Source organism: Melospiza melodia, chromosome 2 (assembly GCF_035770615.1).
Source record: "Melospiza melodia melodia isolate bMelMel2 chromosome 2, bMelMel2.pri, whole genome shotgun sequence".
NCBI classification, from domain to species: domain Eukaryota; kingdom Metazoa; phylum Chordata; class Aves; order Passeriformes; family Passerellidae; genus Melospiza; species Melospiza melodia.
In genome coordinates, this window is record NC_086195.1 from 6,406,300 (window position 1) to 6,423,427 (window position 17,128).

General features: G+C 43.4%; 1 protein-coding gene across 8 annotated transcripts in view; it reads left to right on the forward strand.

Moving 5' to 3' along the window:
• Positions 1 to 17,128, forward strand: part of AGPAT3 (1-acylglycerol-3-phosphate O-acyltransferase 3) — a 90,994-nt gene that overhangs the window by 64,164 nt on the left and 9,702 nt on the right. For all 8 annotated transcript variants that reach the window (XM_063181581.1, XM_063181566.1, XM_063181594.1 and 5 more), the window contains 3 exons: positions 8,881 to 9,107; positions 15,070 to 15,239; positions 16,055 to 16,216. In XM_063181581.1, the coding sequence (XP_063037651.1) occupies positions 8,930 to 9,107; positions 15,070 to 15,239; positions 16,055 to 16,216 (510 nt within the window). In that variant the 5' untranslated portion in view covers positions 8,881 to 8,929. The remainder of the gene's footprint in view (positions 1 to 8,880; positions 9,108 to 15,069; positions 15,240 to 16,054; positions 16,217 to 17,128) is intronic.

Genomic DNA, 17,128 nt, shown 5'->3' on the forward strand with positions numbered 1-17,128 from the left:
GGATGACAAATGTGTGTATCCAGGGGAGAGGCAGCACACAAACACCTACCAGCAGTTGTAAGTGACATACTCTAATAAAAACTATTGTAAGTTTATTAAAATATAAGATAGTGATTGTCTTCCTGGAGCAAAAACAAATTGAAGTTGTGGGGTGCCTTCCCTGGAGAGCTCCATGCAGAGCCCTGTGATGTCCTGTGAGTATGGGAGGCAGTTTTGTGGGAAAAGCGATGTCAGCCTGCTCTGGTGAGACTCAGCCACGGCATCAGAGTTGTCTGAGCTGGTTTTACCCAGGGAACTCGTGACAGAATCTCTCTGCTTTCCCTGTTGTGAACAGAAAAGCCCTATGAAAATACCATTATTTTCTTTGTCAATAAAGTGGTGCTCGCAGTGAGAGAAATCCTGCAAGGAGTTTTGCTTCCTTGTGGGGGTTGTCATGCAGCCAGCAGATTTCTAAGCAAGTCAGGGTTCATTTTGGTTATCCAATCCATTTGTTCAAACAGAGGCAATGTTAACTGAAGGGTGTATGCTGAGAAGAAATTGAATTTGTGCACACTTGCTCTCTCTTTCTTGTGCCAAGTGTGATACAAGGAAATGGTTGAAATTAAATTTTGAAAACAGCCATTTTAATATTGGTGGTGTTTTCAGCTGTAATATTGTAGCAGAAGTTAGAGAAAATATAATTTCATCCCTAGTGGTGGCATAAGCAGAGTGCCTTTTGCAGATGTTGAGGAGGCTCAGTCATGTCAGTAACATTGCATTTAGGGCAGGGAAGGGGGAATTCTGCCCCTCGGGTGCAGTGGTCTGTAGTATTGAGAGCTGGCATTTTTCCCTTCTGGTTGCACTGAGTTGTTTCAATACTTTTCTTTGCTTTGTTATTATATTCTGTGGTCTTCTCACTACAAAATGCAAGTTAAACAACTGGTTATCTTGGTATTTTTTCTTAGAGCAACCTGTGTCTTGAAGATAAGAAGGAAATGTAAAAGCTTCTCATTAAGTCTGATTCTATATGTCTGTGAAATGATCATGAATGCCAGAGCCATAAGCACAGCCTTCCTTCCTTCCTTCCTTCCTTCCTTCCTTCCTTCCTTCCTTCCTTCCTTCCTTCCTTCCTTCCTTCCTTCCTTCCTTCCTTCCTTCCTTCCTTCCTTCCTTCCTTCCTTCCTTCCTTCCTTCCTTCCTTCCTTCCTTCCTTCCTTCCTTCCTTCCTTCCTTCCTTCCTTCCTTCCTTCCTTCCTTCCTTCCTTCCTTCCTTCCTTCCTTCCTTCCTTCCTTCCTTCCTTCCTTCCTTCCTTCCTTCCTTCCTTCCTTCCTTCCTTCCTTCCTTCCTTCCTTCCTTCCTTCCTTCCTTCCTTCCTTCCTTCCTTCCTTCCTTCCTTCCTTCCTTCCTTCCTTCCTTCCTTCCTTCCTTCCTCCCTTCCTCCCTTCCTCCCTTCCTCCCTTCCTCCCTTCCTCCCTTCCTCCCTTCCTCCCTTCCTCCCTTCCTCCCTTCCTCCCTTCCTTCCTCCCTTCCTCTCTTCCTCTCTTCCTTCCTCTCTCTCTCTTCCTTCCTTCTCTCCCCAAAGTATTGGCATCTCATCAGGATGATGAGTCAAACCAAAGGCTTTTTATTTGATTGAAATATTCTTATCAAAAATATGTACAGATACTGAGCCAAACCTATTGACATGAGTGGAAGTTTCTGTGGCTCGAATGCCTTCAGATCAAGCCCAAAGTAAGGAGTATATTCCAGACAGATAATGATGATAATCTTCCACTCTTGACCTTTTCTGGAAATTGGCTGTGGTGCTGTTTCAAGGCCAAGATGGACAACATTTCAGGGAATGAGTTTTCATCTGATTTCAGGATGGTACCATTTTTACTTTTTGAGATCTTATTCCTAGTTCTTACAACTCAAAACCAAACTTACATCTCTGTGACCTCAGTTTAGCTTAAGCTTTTTTTCCATGCCCTTCAATTTGAAAAATTCATGACAAGCAGGATTTTTAATGAACTCTGAATCAGCCTTGCACCTCAGTGAGGCACGTTCAGGGAAATTAGACTCATTGTGTGAGAAACTAAGATAATCTTTCTGTCATGCTTAGGTTTAAAAGGCTGGCTCTGTAGTAGACAGTTTGTAATGCTGTGTGGGATGCAATTGAGTAGCTGTCTATTTTTACAGCTTATCTGGAGAATCCCTGGTACAGACTGTTCAAATGGGTACCAAAACTGTTGTTATACCTTATTTGCTTATTTGCTTATTCTCTCTGACTCAGTGCTGTTTGTCTAAGCTCTGTTTTCCAGCCCACTTAGACACCTGTGGTGTTAAAATAAATGAGGCCTGAGTGGAGATTGCTTTTAGTGGTGCCATGGCAGAGTCTGGGGGACTCTGAGCAGAGCAGGAGTCCTGGGATGCTTTTGGGTGAATACTCAATCCCTGGGTTTTAGTAAATCCCTGGGTAAATACTCTTTCCATGGGTTTTGTGTGGCTTCTGCATCACGGGGGTCAGGCTCCCAAATTCCTCATCCCAGAAGGAGATGTGGTCTAGTGCAGGAAGAGGCTCCATCAATGACCTCTTGTCTTCCTGAATATTTTCCTATTTGCTATGAAAATTTCATTTAGCTTTTAAAAGCTGGATAGCCACTGCACTTCTGTCTCTCAGCTAGAAGAGTATTGTGTATTCTGCAAGGAAAAATTATTTCTTTGTGGTAACTGATTACTTCTAAGCATTAATCATAAGATGATCAGCATATTTTTTGTGTGGAATGTCCCAGAAATGTCCAGGGAAATAACCTGCTACCCCAATGTGGTAATGTGGTATTTCTGAAGGATTCTGAAATAACCAGATTGTGATCTTTACTTTTATTTATCTGACGAAGAAGTATAGGCAGGCCATTGGAAGCTGTCCCTTATATCTCTGCCCTGACTCCTGGATTTTCTGATCTCAGGAGGGGTGAGGGAACAGACACTTAGACTGGTGATTTTCATGCTTTTTAAGGAGAAGTAGCCTCCGTTGGGTCATCAGAAAGGTGGGAAGGGTAGAAAGCATACTCAGACAAAGCCATTTTCTTGAGCTCCTGGTTTCTGCTGCTTTTATCTGTCCCCATAATCAGGAAGCAGCTCATGCAACAGGTAGATCTCACTTTGAATAAAAAAGAGATTTTATTTTCTTTGTGTGTTTTTGATGAGCAGTATTTGTAGAATTCTGAAAAATGGTCAGGAAACTCTTGATGGGCGACAAAATGCCTTTTTTGTACTGCTTCTGACTTGCAACATCATTAACCCTTCCTCACAGGCAGGGTTTGCCAAGTTTATACAGACATCAAAGAGGCTTAGAAAGCTTTATCTGAAAAATATAAGATTTAAAAATGTGGTGGTAAAAGGTGAAATACAGTGATATAAAAGTTTCACTCATTTCTCAAATAGCAAAAGTAGGTAAAATACCAGATTTCAGGGTGGAGACAAGATATTCAGGGAAAAAGATATCTCTAATTGGTTTCATGGGTGGTGGTAAATATGGCACAGCAGAGATGGCAAAAGCATGATCAGAAAAACTGCAGGCAAAGGTCTGGAGATGTAAATACAGCCTGCCACAGTTTTTGTTGATGTCAAGCACATTAATTCTCACTGGGCTGGAATATTAGGATCAGTGGACCAGTTTCTAATTTCATGCAAACATCATGAACTTCAGAGGGATTGCACATGCATGACAGCAAGAAATTAATTAGATTCTGGCGTTCAAACTGAATATATTGTCTTCCAGAATGATTAGTGGCTTAATTTTTAATTTTGAGTTCATAAATAGCTACGTGTCATGAAATGCTGTAATGTGCATGTTGGGCATTTGACTGATTTCTTAATGAATGCAGTCACGCTTCTCTGTCATTCTCCCTTCTAATGGCTTTGAACTTGGTGGCAAATTCCAGTCACATATGGCAAGGTCAAAGTCTCCAGGAAGTTTAATCATTAGGACTTCCATGAATGTAGACAGCTGGGTGAAGGAGAACAGTAATATTCTGACTTCTGCTGAGGGGCACGTTGTATCTTTTGGTAACCAGAGAATCCATGTGAACGTGGGGCTTTGAGGACAAATCTGTCCTTGAGTCCAGGACAGAGCCAGTGGCCAAGGCTGAGCCCATCATGTCAGGACCCAGGACATCCCTCTGGCTGTCCAGAGCAGCCCAGACCCTGCCAGGGGGCTCAGAGACCCTGGCACAGAGCCCAAAACACCTGTGGGTTTGATTATGACCCATGGAGCAAGTTATCAACCTCAGATGAAGATCTACAAGCCATGAAAAATTAAGTAGAATAATAGTGAAGTTATCATGGGGTGGAAAAGTAGATTTTAGAGTTTCTGGTATGGGGGTTCAGGGGGCAAGATGGAGGGATCTGGGCGTGTCCAGCCTTTCTCCTTCTTCTTCTTGGCCTCCATCTTCTGCTGTGATGTTGGCACTTTCAGATTGGTTTAGAGTAGAAGCTCACTGTCTAACATAGGTGATGATAGGTATTGGGAAGTAATTGTAAATATTGTATACATAGTTTTTAGTATAAAGACATAACACTGCCCCAGGGCAGGCAGAGTGTATGGACCTCAGCAGGGCAGGAGAAAATTTTTTATAGATAAGGAACAATAAACAACCTTGAGACTGAGAAATGAAGAGCCCTGACTCCTTCTTTAAGTGCCAGGCTGGGAAAAGAGACTTTCTAACACATCTCGGGGTCACTCTGATAAGTGAGAGAGCCCAACACATCAGAGATTGTGGTACCACCTCTGGGGTAGTGCACTGAAGAAGGAAGGTGGGAAAGAATTCCACAGCAGAAATGGTGGCCAGAGAGAAGAGTATGAAGATGTGGGAGAAGCCCAGGAAGTTCCAAGGTCAGTGCAGAAGGAGGGGCAGGAGGTGCTCCAGGCACTGGAGTAGAGATTGCCCTGCAGACCCTGTCAAAGCGGCCCATGGAGATTCATGGGGATGCAGAGATCCACCTGCAGCCCTTGGAGGAGCCCATGAGAGCCTGAAGAAAGCTGTGGCCCCGTGGGAAGCCCAGGCTGGAGCAGGTTTGCTGGCAGGACTCGTGGCCCTGCAAGGGACCCACTCTGGAGCAGCCTGTTCCTGAAGGATTTCACCCCATGGAGCAGCTGGTGAAGAACTCATATTGGAGAAGTTCATGGAGGACTGTCTCCTGCGGGAGGGACTGCCCTCTGGAACAGGGGAAGTGTGTGAGAAGTTCTCTCTCTGAGGAAGAAGGGGCAGAGATGAGTAATGAACTGACCACAGCCCCATTCCCTGTCCCCATGCACTGCTGGGTCAGAGGAAACACAGAAAATCAGGAAGTTGAGCCCAGCAAAAAAGGGAGGGGTCGGGAGAAAGTGTTTTAAGATCTGGTTTTGTTCCTCGTTACCACACTGTGCTTTGGTTGGTAATAAATTGAGCTGATTTCCCCCCAGTGAGACCCATGACAGTAACTGGTGAGTGATCTCTCCTGTCCTTACCTTCACCCACAAGTCTTGGTTGTGTTTTCCCTGTCCAGGTGAGGAGGGGAGTGATAGAGCAGCCTTGGTGGGCACCAGTCCTCCAGCCAGGGTCAGCTCACCACAGCAAGAACATTTTTCTCCTTGCTCTTTTCTTGAGAGGCACAGAAATAAGGGAGAGAGCCCTGAAGGATGCAAAGCATTTAAGAACTTTTTCATCAGAGCAGATAGATCAAGACCAGGCTGGATTGGGCTCTGGGCAGCCTGGTCTAGTGTGAGGTGTCCCTGCCCATGGTGTGGGGGCTGGAATTTGGTGATATTTAATGTTTCTTCCACCCAATCCATTCTCTAATTCTGTGAAAGCAGGGAGAGTACTAAAATTCCCCGCTGTTCTTAGTGTAGCTGTGCTGGAGGAAATGAAGTTTTTGTGGTGAAAGGTCAATGCTGGGAAGTGACAGTGTTTAAGGAAAACAAGGACAAAAATAAGATTTGACTAGCAGGTCTTTAAAAAAGCAGATGATATGGATATGTTTAAAAAAAATAAAATAGTGCTGAGACTGCTGTCTTAGGCTGAGGCAGCTGTTTATTTCCTAGATACTTCAGTAAGCTGATCTTAATAAAATGTCAAGTGCAGAAGTGGTGTTTTTCCTTGTTTCAGCAAATTCTGATTTCCCCAACCTCCCCTGACCCTGGGATACAACAAAACAGCTGCTGACCACCTTTTGCCTCTTGTCCTGTCCCTAAATTGCCTGGCTGTCCTACATGGGCAGGGATGCAGAAAACGAAATAATTCCTAGATTAAGGTTAACCTCTAATGATCTTAAAAGTCAAATATAGTTAGGTGAGGGATTGTCAAAACAGAGACTGGCAGGTTCTGTATCCAGCAGCTAAACTGGACGGATCAGACAACAACAACAGGACCAGGGAAGTGGTCTCAAGGTGTGCCAGGAAGGCTCAGATTGGACATCAGGAGGAATTTCTTCATGGAAGGTGTTGTTAAGCATTGAAACTGCCTGGGGGAATGGTGGAGTTGCCATTCCTGGCAGTGTTCAAGGAGTGACTAGATGTGAGTTTTGGGGCTGTGGTTTAGTTGATGAGGTAAGGGTTGGTCAGAGGTGGGACTCAGTGATCCTGAAGGGCTTTTCCAACCCTAATGATTCTATGGTGCCCAGCATGTGGGGCAGGACGCTGGTGCAAGAGTGATAAATCCTGCTTTCCATGCCCAGCAAAGCTGGAGAAACCATCTTGCTGCTGTGTAAGGAGGGATGTGTCCTTTGGAGTCTGTAAAACAGCAATGTCCTTAATGTTAGAGACAAACACCAGCCCCAGATTCTGCTCAAAGCCAAGAGGCTGTGGAAGTGGAGCCAAACCATTTGATTTGAGGATAGATAATACCTGACATTGCTGTTTCTCCTTGTGCCATCTGTGTGTGCTTTGTGCCCCTGTCTGAGAGGGGCCAGGCTGTGCAGAAAAAGGCTGCAAGTGCTGCTCTAATGACTGTCACAGATAAAATCATGTTGGAAGAGCTTCCAGGATCCTCAAGTCCAGCCTTTGAATGGTTTGACACCGGACACAGTCATCAGCAAAGCTGCTTGTACATGGCTCTGCAGAGGAACTCAAGAAATAGCTTGCAGGGGTGGAGGGAATTGTTCTTTTCTTGTTTGTTTGAATTGGCTTTTGAGATAGACCAGATGAAGAGAATGACTCTTGGAAGTGAAGAACTTGGTGTTTAATGTATGGCAGTGTTTTTTAGAGGGTGCCAGTGGAAAAGACAAACAAGCCCAGTGCTAGGGAGTCACTGGATGCCACAGCTGCCTCCCACATGGCAATGTGTGAACACTGCTGTGGTGTTCTGGCTGTGTGAGACAACTGCAGCTTTTTGGGGAGGGAAGAACAAGGAGGGCTCCACTTGTTCCTTTTCAAACAGAAGTCTCTGCTTCCCAACAGCTGTTCTTAAAGTAATTTATTAGTGGAAGAAATGTTTCTTTCATCCTTACAGGAAAACACTGGGAGAATTTAGATTATTTATCAAGAGCTCCAATACTATTCCTCTTGCTTTGCTTTGCTTTCTGTGGTAGGCACAATACTGGCTGTGTTCAACCAGGCCTTTTTTTTTTGCCTCTCTTATGTGCCTCTGAAGTGGGTAGGTTACTAATGATGCAAATGGATGTTAATTGTGCAAAAACTAGACACTCTGAGCCTTGAAAGGCTGTACCTGATTGGCAGGAGAGAGGATAGAAAACAAGCTTTCACAATTAAATTGCTGTGGAGTTTTATAAATAGCAGCACACCGTAAGCAGGTGGTGAGTGAAAATTATTTGATTCCTCACAGCTGGCAGGGACTTTATTTTCAGAAATAAATTTTCAGATGGGGTCCATATCACCTTGGGATGCCTGGTTTGTCAAAAGTATTTGTTACCATCTACTGCTTGATCTGGTCATTTGCCACACTTGCAAAAGCTGAGCTTGAAAACCATCAGCAAGCTGTGGCTGTGGCAAAAAATCAGGGTCAAGCTTTTATTTTTTGGGTGAGACCTCGAGGCTGTGGCTTCCAGTACCCAACAGGTCAAACAGGCCAGTGCTGGATGATGTGGGGTGTGCAATAAGCTCAGTTTGGTGGCTTGGTAAATAGAGTTTGCTGGGTTAACTTTGTGCTGGCAGGATTTGTAGTGGATCAGACTTGTCTAAGCTCCTGTGGCATTCTGCTGGTTCAGCCCTTGCCAGTCTTTCTGCACCTGGTATAAATATGGCACAGCCTCAGAGTTAAGGGCTAATTTGGTGGAATCAAATTCTGCACCAATGCCCATTCCAAATCAAGTTTGTGCTGCTACATAGCCTAAGGCTTTTTTATCATTTTACACTTTCCCTCCACACTAACTGGTATATTTGATCACAGAAATGTGGCTTGACAAGGTGAGAAGTTATTAACCCTGCTCCAGCATGGGTTTTGAATGTGGGAATACCTGATTTCCATTTCCTTGCCTTGGTGTTGGCCAGACTGATGGTGTGTGTGACCAGTCCTGCTCTTTGCAGGGTGAGGCTCCTGTTCAGGACAGCATCCCTAAAGATATCCTGACCACTGCTCACTGAGAGTGCAGGTCTCTGTATTCCTCCCAGCATTAACTCCCAATTATGTGGTATTTGTTTGAAGAGAGGTGTGATATTAGTCTTTTCAACAAACAGTAATCTTCCTGGTGGGCTGTAAATTGTAAATAATGATTCCTTCCTATTTTGGGCAGGGATTTGCACCATCACCTGTTTATTGTGTGAAGACCTGCATGAGGCAGGCGTGGAGAGTGTAGTGTCTATTGGGTTGGGTTCCTCTTGATGAATGAGCCTGGACTATCTCAGGGCTTTTGCTTTGTCCTTCCTCAGAGCTTGTAAATCCACTCCATTTGACTCTTTTGTTGTTTGTGTTTTTTTCCTGTTTCAGGACAGTTATTCTGAGTGACGGCCCTTGCACACGCTTCTGAGTGGTTATCATGGGCTTCATTGCCTTCCTGAAGACCCAGTTCATAGTTCACCTCCTCATTGGGTTCGTCTTTGTTGTCAGTGGACTGATCATTAACTTCATCCAACTATGCACGCTGCTCCTCTGGCCCATCAACAAGCAGCTCTATCGCCGAGTAAACTGTCGCCTTGCCTATTCCCTATGGAGCCGTGAGTATGATGGGATGGGCTGGGATGGGATGGGTGAGGCTGGGGAGGGGCTTTTCTTGGTTTTGCTTTTGTTAACTGTCCTGGTTTAGGGCAAATTTGGGAGAAAACCTCCAAATGGGCCCCTTCAGAAAGCAAACCCACACAGCTCCTCACCCCAACCAGTTCGGGAAGGATTCCTCGGAGAGAAGTGGAAAGAACCTGTTTATTTAACAGGCACAGCACCCCCTGCACACAAAATGAACAGTACAGGATGACACCACTCTGTCACTGCTCTGAAAAAGATGACAAATTCAGAAAGTCTCTCTTGGGGGTGGTCACTCTGTTCTCAGTCCCTGCAGCGCTGGGGCAGCTGCTGCCCAGAGTAGGCCCCGCTGGGCCACAGGGTGCAAACTCTCGGTGTTCCCAGGGCCCAGCCCAGAGCAGGTTTGAGTAGGTCCAAAAATGGGAAAGGAGAAACAGTCCAGGAAGAAATTTGGACTGTTTAGCTAAACTAACTAATAAGCAGAATATAAAATCAAAAAGCAAAGCAGGAGCAAGAGCAAAGCAAAAAGCAAAAGCAGCACCATGTACTGCCCTGTCTCTGTGTCCCACCAGCCGTGGGGGAGCGGCTGATAGCAAAACCAAAACAAAACTTTCACTCTTCAGAGCCAGTCTTGAAGGCACAGAACATGATATCCAGCATAAACAGAGCACATGAATGGGGATACAAGCATCATAATGTCACCCTAGGAACCAAAGGAAATACATATATGCATATCAATACAGGATGATCCCTAGCTGGCGAATACCGTGCTGTCACCGTGATGTTTTCTGAAAAATCCTTCACCAGGATTTTTTCTCCTGAGAAGCTGGGAAGCTTCAGCTTCTCCATGTTTTGCTGCTCAGGAATGTGGCCTGGAGATTGTTTATCCAAACATGTGAATTATTTTTACTTAATGACCAATCACCATCAGCTGTGTCAGACTCTGAGGAGGCAGTCACAAGCTTTCATTATTCACTCTTGTTAAGCCTTCTGATGTATCCTTCTCTTTCTTTAGTATAGTTTTAGTATAGCACTTTTAATATAATATAATAAAATAATAAATCAGCCTTATGAGAACAAGGAGTCAAATTCTCATCTCTCACCTTGTCCTAGGGACAAAAACCACAAACGTGCAATGGCTCCATGATACAGAAGGCTGAACAAATGCATTATATTATATTATATTATATTATATTATATTATATTATATTATATTATATTATATTATATTATATTATATTATATTATATTATATTATATTATATTATATTATATTATATTATATTATATTATATTATATTATATTATACTATACTATATTATATTATACTATATTATACTATATTATATTATACTATATTATATTATACTATATTATACTATATTATACTATATTATACTATATTATACTATACTAAAACTATACAGAAGAAAAACCTGTGACCCTTTACAGACAGTCAAGACACAGCTTTGACCTAATTGGTAAATCAATCCAAAACAGCCATCACCAGTGTCCAATTAACAAATCCCTTTTGGGTAAACAATCTCCATAGCACATTCCACATGTGCCAAACAACAAATGCAGCAAGTAGAGATCAGAATTATTTTTCTTCTTCTCTGAGCTTTCTCACTGCCTTCCCCAGGAAAAATCCTGGGGAAATTGTGCCTGCTGCTCTCTGTAAAGAGAACTGCAGCCACACATGCACATGTATCTGTTTGCACACAGAGATGAGAGAAATGGTAAGTTAGATGTAGATTCTTTCGAAGCAGTTCAAACAAGTTGGGTTTTTTTTTTTCTCTGTAATACTGGGAAATCACACAGAAGTCAAGGGTCTAAAGTGTGTTGTCACTCTGTCATTCAAAAAAGTGGTAAGTAAAGCTCCTCTGCACCTCCAACCTTATCTGGACTGATAGGAGTTGTTACTTGTGTCCCAATGCCATCTTCATCCAGTGTCAGCACCTGTGCTGAGGGATCATTGTGAGCCTGGCTCAGGTACTGAGCATGTGAGCCGTATGGATCTTGTAGGAGCCCAGGTTTGTTGTGTGGGCTGCAGAGGGAGAGGTCTATCCTAAAATATCTCCTGCAGATGTGTCTGCAGCTGAACTGTGTGACAAACTTCAGAATCCACTTACACCCTTCAGTGCCCATCTCTGAGGCCAGGGTCTCCTCTTGTGAACATTTTTTCAGTGGTTCTTCTTCTGCCCAGGGGTCAGCTCTGTACTGAGCACAGCTTCTTTGTTCTCCTCTGTCAGACCTTTGCAAAACTTCCTCCCTGTGGATGCCTTCTCCTCACAGAGCTGGATTTTTGAAATTGTTTAGAGTGTTGAGAAGGCTCCTTAGCCCAAATGTCACCTCCTGTTTCAGCAGTGAATCATCTAATTGGTTTCCATTCTCCATCCCTTCCCAGTGTGCATGGCCACTTACCTTAGTGCTCAGCTCAGCATCCAACTCCCACTTTGGGTAAATGAGTCACCAGAATGAGCACTGAAATTACAGTTCAGCAGTCCACTGACAGGCACCCACATTTTGTAAATCATCCATGTGAAGTATCACAAACAAAACCCCTCTGAGGTGTCTGGTTCAGTCTCTTTTTAAGCCTGTTGTCCCTGTCTTTATTGTGCTTTTTGTCCTGCCTACTGAGAAGTACAGGAGAGAGGAAATTAAATAGACTAGCAGGCAAATTGTTGGGAAAAAAGTATTGCAGTAGAAGAGCTTACCAAAAACTTCAAAATTAGTTTGGTTGGATAAGAGTGGGGACATATAGGAGTTTTTTTCATTTTCTTGTAAGAATTTCTTTCTGCTTTTAAAAATCTAGAATCTGATCTCATGCTGAAAACTATTGCTGCATTAATAGTTGGGCTTTTCTGAGGATATTAGTTGCTTGCTCCTGTAAGGCTTTAGGCTCAGCCCTTAGTTAGCATTGTGCATGAAAAAAAAATCACACTTTAGATGCTGCTTACATCCTCTAAACACTGGAAATAACTCACATCATTGTACAAAGAGGTTTGGAGAAACTGAGTAGATAATTGGTTGTACATAGGATAACCCCTGGTGTGTACCCTGTTATAAATTAACATCTTGGGAAATTAAACTATGAAAATCAATGTAAATGTTATGTGGGATTGCAGAGAGCTGATGGCCTGTAATGGAAGAGCTGCAGAATATGCTCTTCAATTGTGATTTATAGCAATTTAGGTAAGCTGTGTAAATGCAGTAGCTCCAGTGTTGCCATTCATAATGAAATATATTTCAGTATGGGGAAGCCTTTTGGGAAGGAACCTGTAGGTTGGTGTTCTGCTCTTGATGCTACATTTTACTCATTTTCTCCAAGCTGTTTGTGGTCTTAGGCTGAGGGTCTGTAAGAGAAGCTGCTCTGCCCAGAGGATCAGTGCAGGGATGGATACCCAGGTGATACACAGGCTCTGTACTGAAAACCAGGCTCTGTTCTTACTGTATCTCCTCTCAAATACCTAAAGCCCAGCTTCCAAAGGGGAGGAGGAGAGACTCTATCCAATATTCCTGACAGACATTTGGGGAAGGAAGCCTCTCAGGCTCTGGCCCCAACATAAACCCATAAATTCATGCCAGGTAGTCTGTACTTGCAGCTCTCCCACGTCAGCTCCTTGCAGATGAATCACACCCTTGGAGAGTGCAGCGTGTTTGGGTTAGTCCTGTTGCAAAAATAACCTCTCAAATATTGGTACTTCCAGCTGAGGGATGTGCTGTGCCCCTTCTTTGCTTTGTTTCTGGGGGGCTTGTGATGCTGTAAATGCTTTGGTGTGTGGGACCCCCAGCTGCAAAGGGGTGGTTGATGCCAGGTGTTGCTTATTCCCTACAGGAACTGTCCTGGGCGGTGCAAGTGTTGCCATTCCTTCATTCAGAGGGATTTCTTGTGTAGCATTGATAGGATCAGTGCCACGCAAAGGAGCTGTAACCCACACACTGAAAAAAGGAAATGAGCCCACTCCTGGTTATAATTACATCATTTGTCAGCACACTTGTAAAGGACAATCTGTCTCCTCGTGTTAATCCTTTGGCTCATCAGCCCTTCTCTCTCAGTATGAACTCTGGCAAATCCTCCAATGTTTTAGGGAAAGAGGTTCTGCAGAAAGTCACATCCACACTGGCCTCTGCAGATTTATTTTTTTTCCCCTGATTTTGAAGAAGAAACACACCCAGGTGATTATAATTTTTATAAGAAAATGTAGCAGGTACTGGAGATGTTCCTCCTTGGTCAGCACTGGAAAGGGAAAATTGCTCAGAGTACCACGATGTGTTTGGTACCACTGCTCCATTCTCCTGGCCCCCTGCTTGGAAGGTGATCTGAGGACATTCTTGCTGTCCTCTTTCTCCTTTGCCTGCATCAGGATAGCCAGAGAAAGGAAGGTGAGTGAACACAAAGCATGCAAAGCTGGGAAGCAGTGATAGAAACCTGTACCTGGTGTGAAGGAACAAGACAATTCTGTCTTTCCTCTGCCATATTTCCAGCTGACTGGGGTTAAGCTCTCTTGGCCAGCAAGGTGCATAACTTTGTCATTCCTCCAAATGAGCAAGTGCTGAAAGTGATACAGGGGAATAACCTGGTGGGTGAGTGAGTGATCATGAGTGAAAAACACAGTGCTAGGTGAGCTCTCTATCCTCAGCAGACCAGGACTGGTTTTCCCTATTATTCACCCAAATCCTGTGTTTGCCTTCTCTCTGGAGTGGTGCAAGACTGGATCCCAAACTCCTGGTCAGTGGTATGGATAGATGACCTTGTCTGATCCCACTGATCAGAAACCCTTGTTTGGGAAGGTGCTGCCCTGTTTGGCAGAACCAGAAACTCCCAATGGGAAGCTGAAAAACCTCCTGGCAGAACCTGATAGAGGGAACAGAGGGGGAACCTGCAGGTGTAGTCATGTGGGAGGGGTTGGACTCTTTTTAACTGCTATATTTGTGCAATCACATTTTTATTTCAACCACATCTCATTGAAATAAAAAAAAAATACCAATGACTACAGTTTGCAGGGAAGCAAATCTTCCTACTGGGAGGATGAACTATTCTCATACTTTTTATAGTTGTCCCATGATGCAAGCAATGCCTTCCATCTGCCTCCATGTACTGAAATGAGGGAAATAAGCTAACCATAGCAACTACAGTCAGAGCATGCTGAATTTAAGTGGAAGGGGGTTTTATGATGAAAAAGGGGAGGTGGAAAATAAAAAAAGGGTAACAAATGTTCAGGGTGGAATAAGAGTTGCTGTGATACTTTAAAGTTGGAGTAAATGGAGGGAAAAGGACTCATTCTTTTGCAGTAAAAGAAAGACAAAATTTACCATTTCTGCCTTTACCCAGGTATTTTGATAAATTAGCTCAATTTTCTGCTGTTTTCAACTCTGTGTTGATGATCATAATGCAGAACAATTAGAGCCCTGTGTTTTAATATTAAAATCTATCACAGAAGATCTATGTCACTGCATCCCTTTAAAAGACCTTTATTGGTCTGTTTACCTCCATAAGGCTTGTTTCATGTGGAGTAAAAACATTAGGCTGCATCTATGCATAATTTCTATTCCACCTGGGAGGAACTGTGCTCATTTAGTGGAGCAATCAACAGCTCCACTGTCTGTTTTCAGGCATAAAAGTCTTTGGGCTTTTTTTTTTTTTCCAGTGGTCATCAAATTTTGCAATGGTAATGCAATGCCCAGAGTTGTCACTGTTAAAAACTTGCTGAATTATCCATAATGCATATGTCTGGTGTCTTAAATACTGCTTAGGGATGGTATTATGGTGTGGTCTGTACCCAGCTTTTGTTTCATCTCTGCTGGGTGGCTTTGGAAGGTGATGGTGTTGGGATTGAGGAGAGGCTGGGCAGTGAATGGGGCTGAGGAGGAAACTCTAAATGCTTTCTGTAAGGGATACCCCTAACTCCTCTCTCCACCTCCGTCATGTTTGCTAGAGTTGGTCATGCTGCTGGAATGGTGGTCAGGCACAGAGTGCACCCTGTTCTCAGACGAGGCCACGGTGAAAACCTTTGGGAAGGAACATGTCATCATCATCCTGAACCACAACTTTGAGATCGACTTCCTGTGCGGCTGGACGATGACGGAGCGCTTTGGAGTGCTGGGGGTATGTGGGCCATGAGCTTCCCCTTCCTCTGCAGGGTGGCAGGTCTGCTTTGTCAGCACCCAGGACATCCCTCTGGCTGTGCTGAGCAGCCAAGACCCCAGCCAGGGGGCTCAGGGACCCTGGCACAGAGCCCAAAACACCTGTGGGTTTGATTATGACCCATGCAGCAAATTACCAACCTTATATGAAGATCAGCAAGCCACAACAGTTTAGGTAGAATAATAGTGAAGTTATCACAGGGTGGAAAAGTAGATTTTAGAGTTTCTGGTATGGGGGTTCAGGAGGCAAGATGGAGGGAACTGGGCATGTCCAGTCTTTCTCCTTCTTCTTCTTGGCCTCCATCTTCTGCTGTGATGTTGGCACTTTCAGATTGGTTTAGAGTAGAAGCTCACTGTCTAACATAGGTGATAGGTATTGGAAAGTAATTGTAAACATTGTACATGTAATTTTTAGTATAAAGACATAACACTGCCCCAGGGGCAGGCAGAGTGCCTCTGACTGTCATGCTGAGTGGACCTCAGCAGGGCAGGAGAAAATTTTTTATAGATAAGATAAAACAAACAACCTTGAGACTGAGAAATGAAGAGCTCTGACTCCTTCGAGCGCCAGGCTGGGAAAAGAGACTTTCCAACTTCTCTCAAGAGTCACTCTGACAAGCTAATGATCCTGACACTGCTTAAAACCCATCTATAAACAGTTTCTTTGCATTTAAGTTCCCAGATCCAACTCCATCATCTTAGCTTTAATGTGTTTGACCTCGTTGCACGAATCGGCAAATGACATTTTTGGATTATCACTTTTGTTTTCTCTCCAAGAGTTCCAAAGTTCTTGCAAAGAGAGAGCTGCTCTATGTGCCCCTAATCGGCTGGACGTGGTACTTCCTTGAGATTGTTTTCTGCAAAAGGAAATGGGAAGAGGACAGAGATACAGTCATTGAGGGATTGAAACGTTTGTCTGATTATCCTGAATATATGTGGGTAAGTGCTGAGTCCCTCCTCTGGTACTGGCTGCTGGAAGTGAAGCAGTGAAACAGTGACAGACTGGTGCCTGTGGCTTTGTGTGTCAGGAGAAGGTGACTTGCAAGAGCTGTCATGGAAAAGCCATGCTCTGTTTCAGGAGGTCTTTTGGGATATGCTGGTAGAAAAGTGCTGTGTGCCTGTTGGTAGGGGAAACCATTTGGGAAACAGTTCAGAAGCTTAAGAATAATTTATAAATCAGGCTTGTGTGATACTAATGATTCTGCCCAAACTTATTTTTGCCTATTTTACAAAAAGCCTTACATTTGATTGCTACATCTGTATAACATTTTCTCAGGTAGACTGAAAAGACACATCAACAAAAAAAAATGTTTTTTGGAGAAGTGAGTGAATTTCACTGCACAGGCCATAGATTTTGATGCAAAGTTCCTGTTAGTGTGTTCGTTGATCTGTGAAATTACAGGTTTCCCAAAAAGTGTCTGTGAGAACATATGGCAAGCTTATGTTATGTTATCTGCTTCTGCAGTTACATTTTTTCCTTTTTATTTTGACATTATTTAAAATCAAGGGTAAAACATCTCTGTTTCATTGCGTGCAATGCTGTTAAACTTCACTGCAGCAGCACAGTGCTGTAATCAGCCCATTAACCTTCTTAGAGCTTTGAATGCAAAGGTTTTGATAAATTCTCAGTTTTGCTTTTATAGCAGCACATGTAATGTACAATTATTTGGCCTATAAAACATTAAGAGGCCTTTTATGCATTTTAAGTGAATTTTCAGTATTATCCAGTACAGCTTGTTAAAATGAATAGTGAAACATTAAGACCTAACTAGAACATTGTGAATGCATTGTAATTTTCTATCATTACAAAGACAGAAAAAAGTAAGAATCTGGAGAATGTATTTTAAGCTA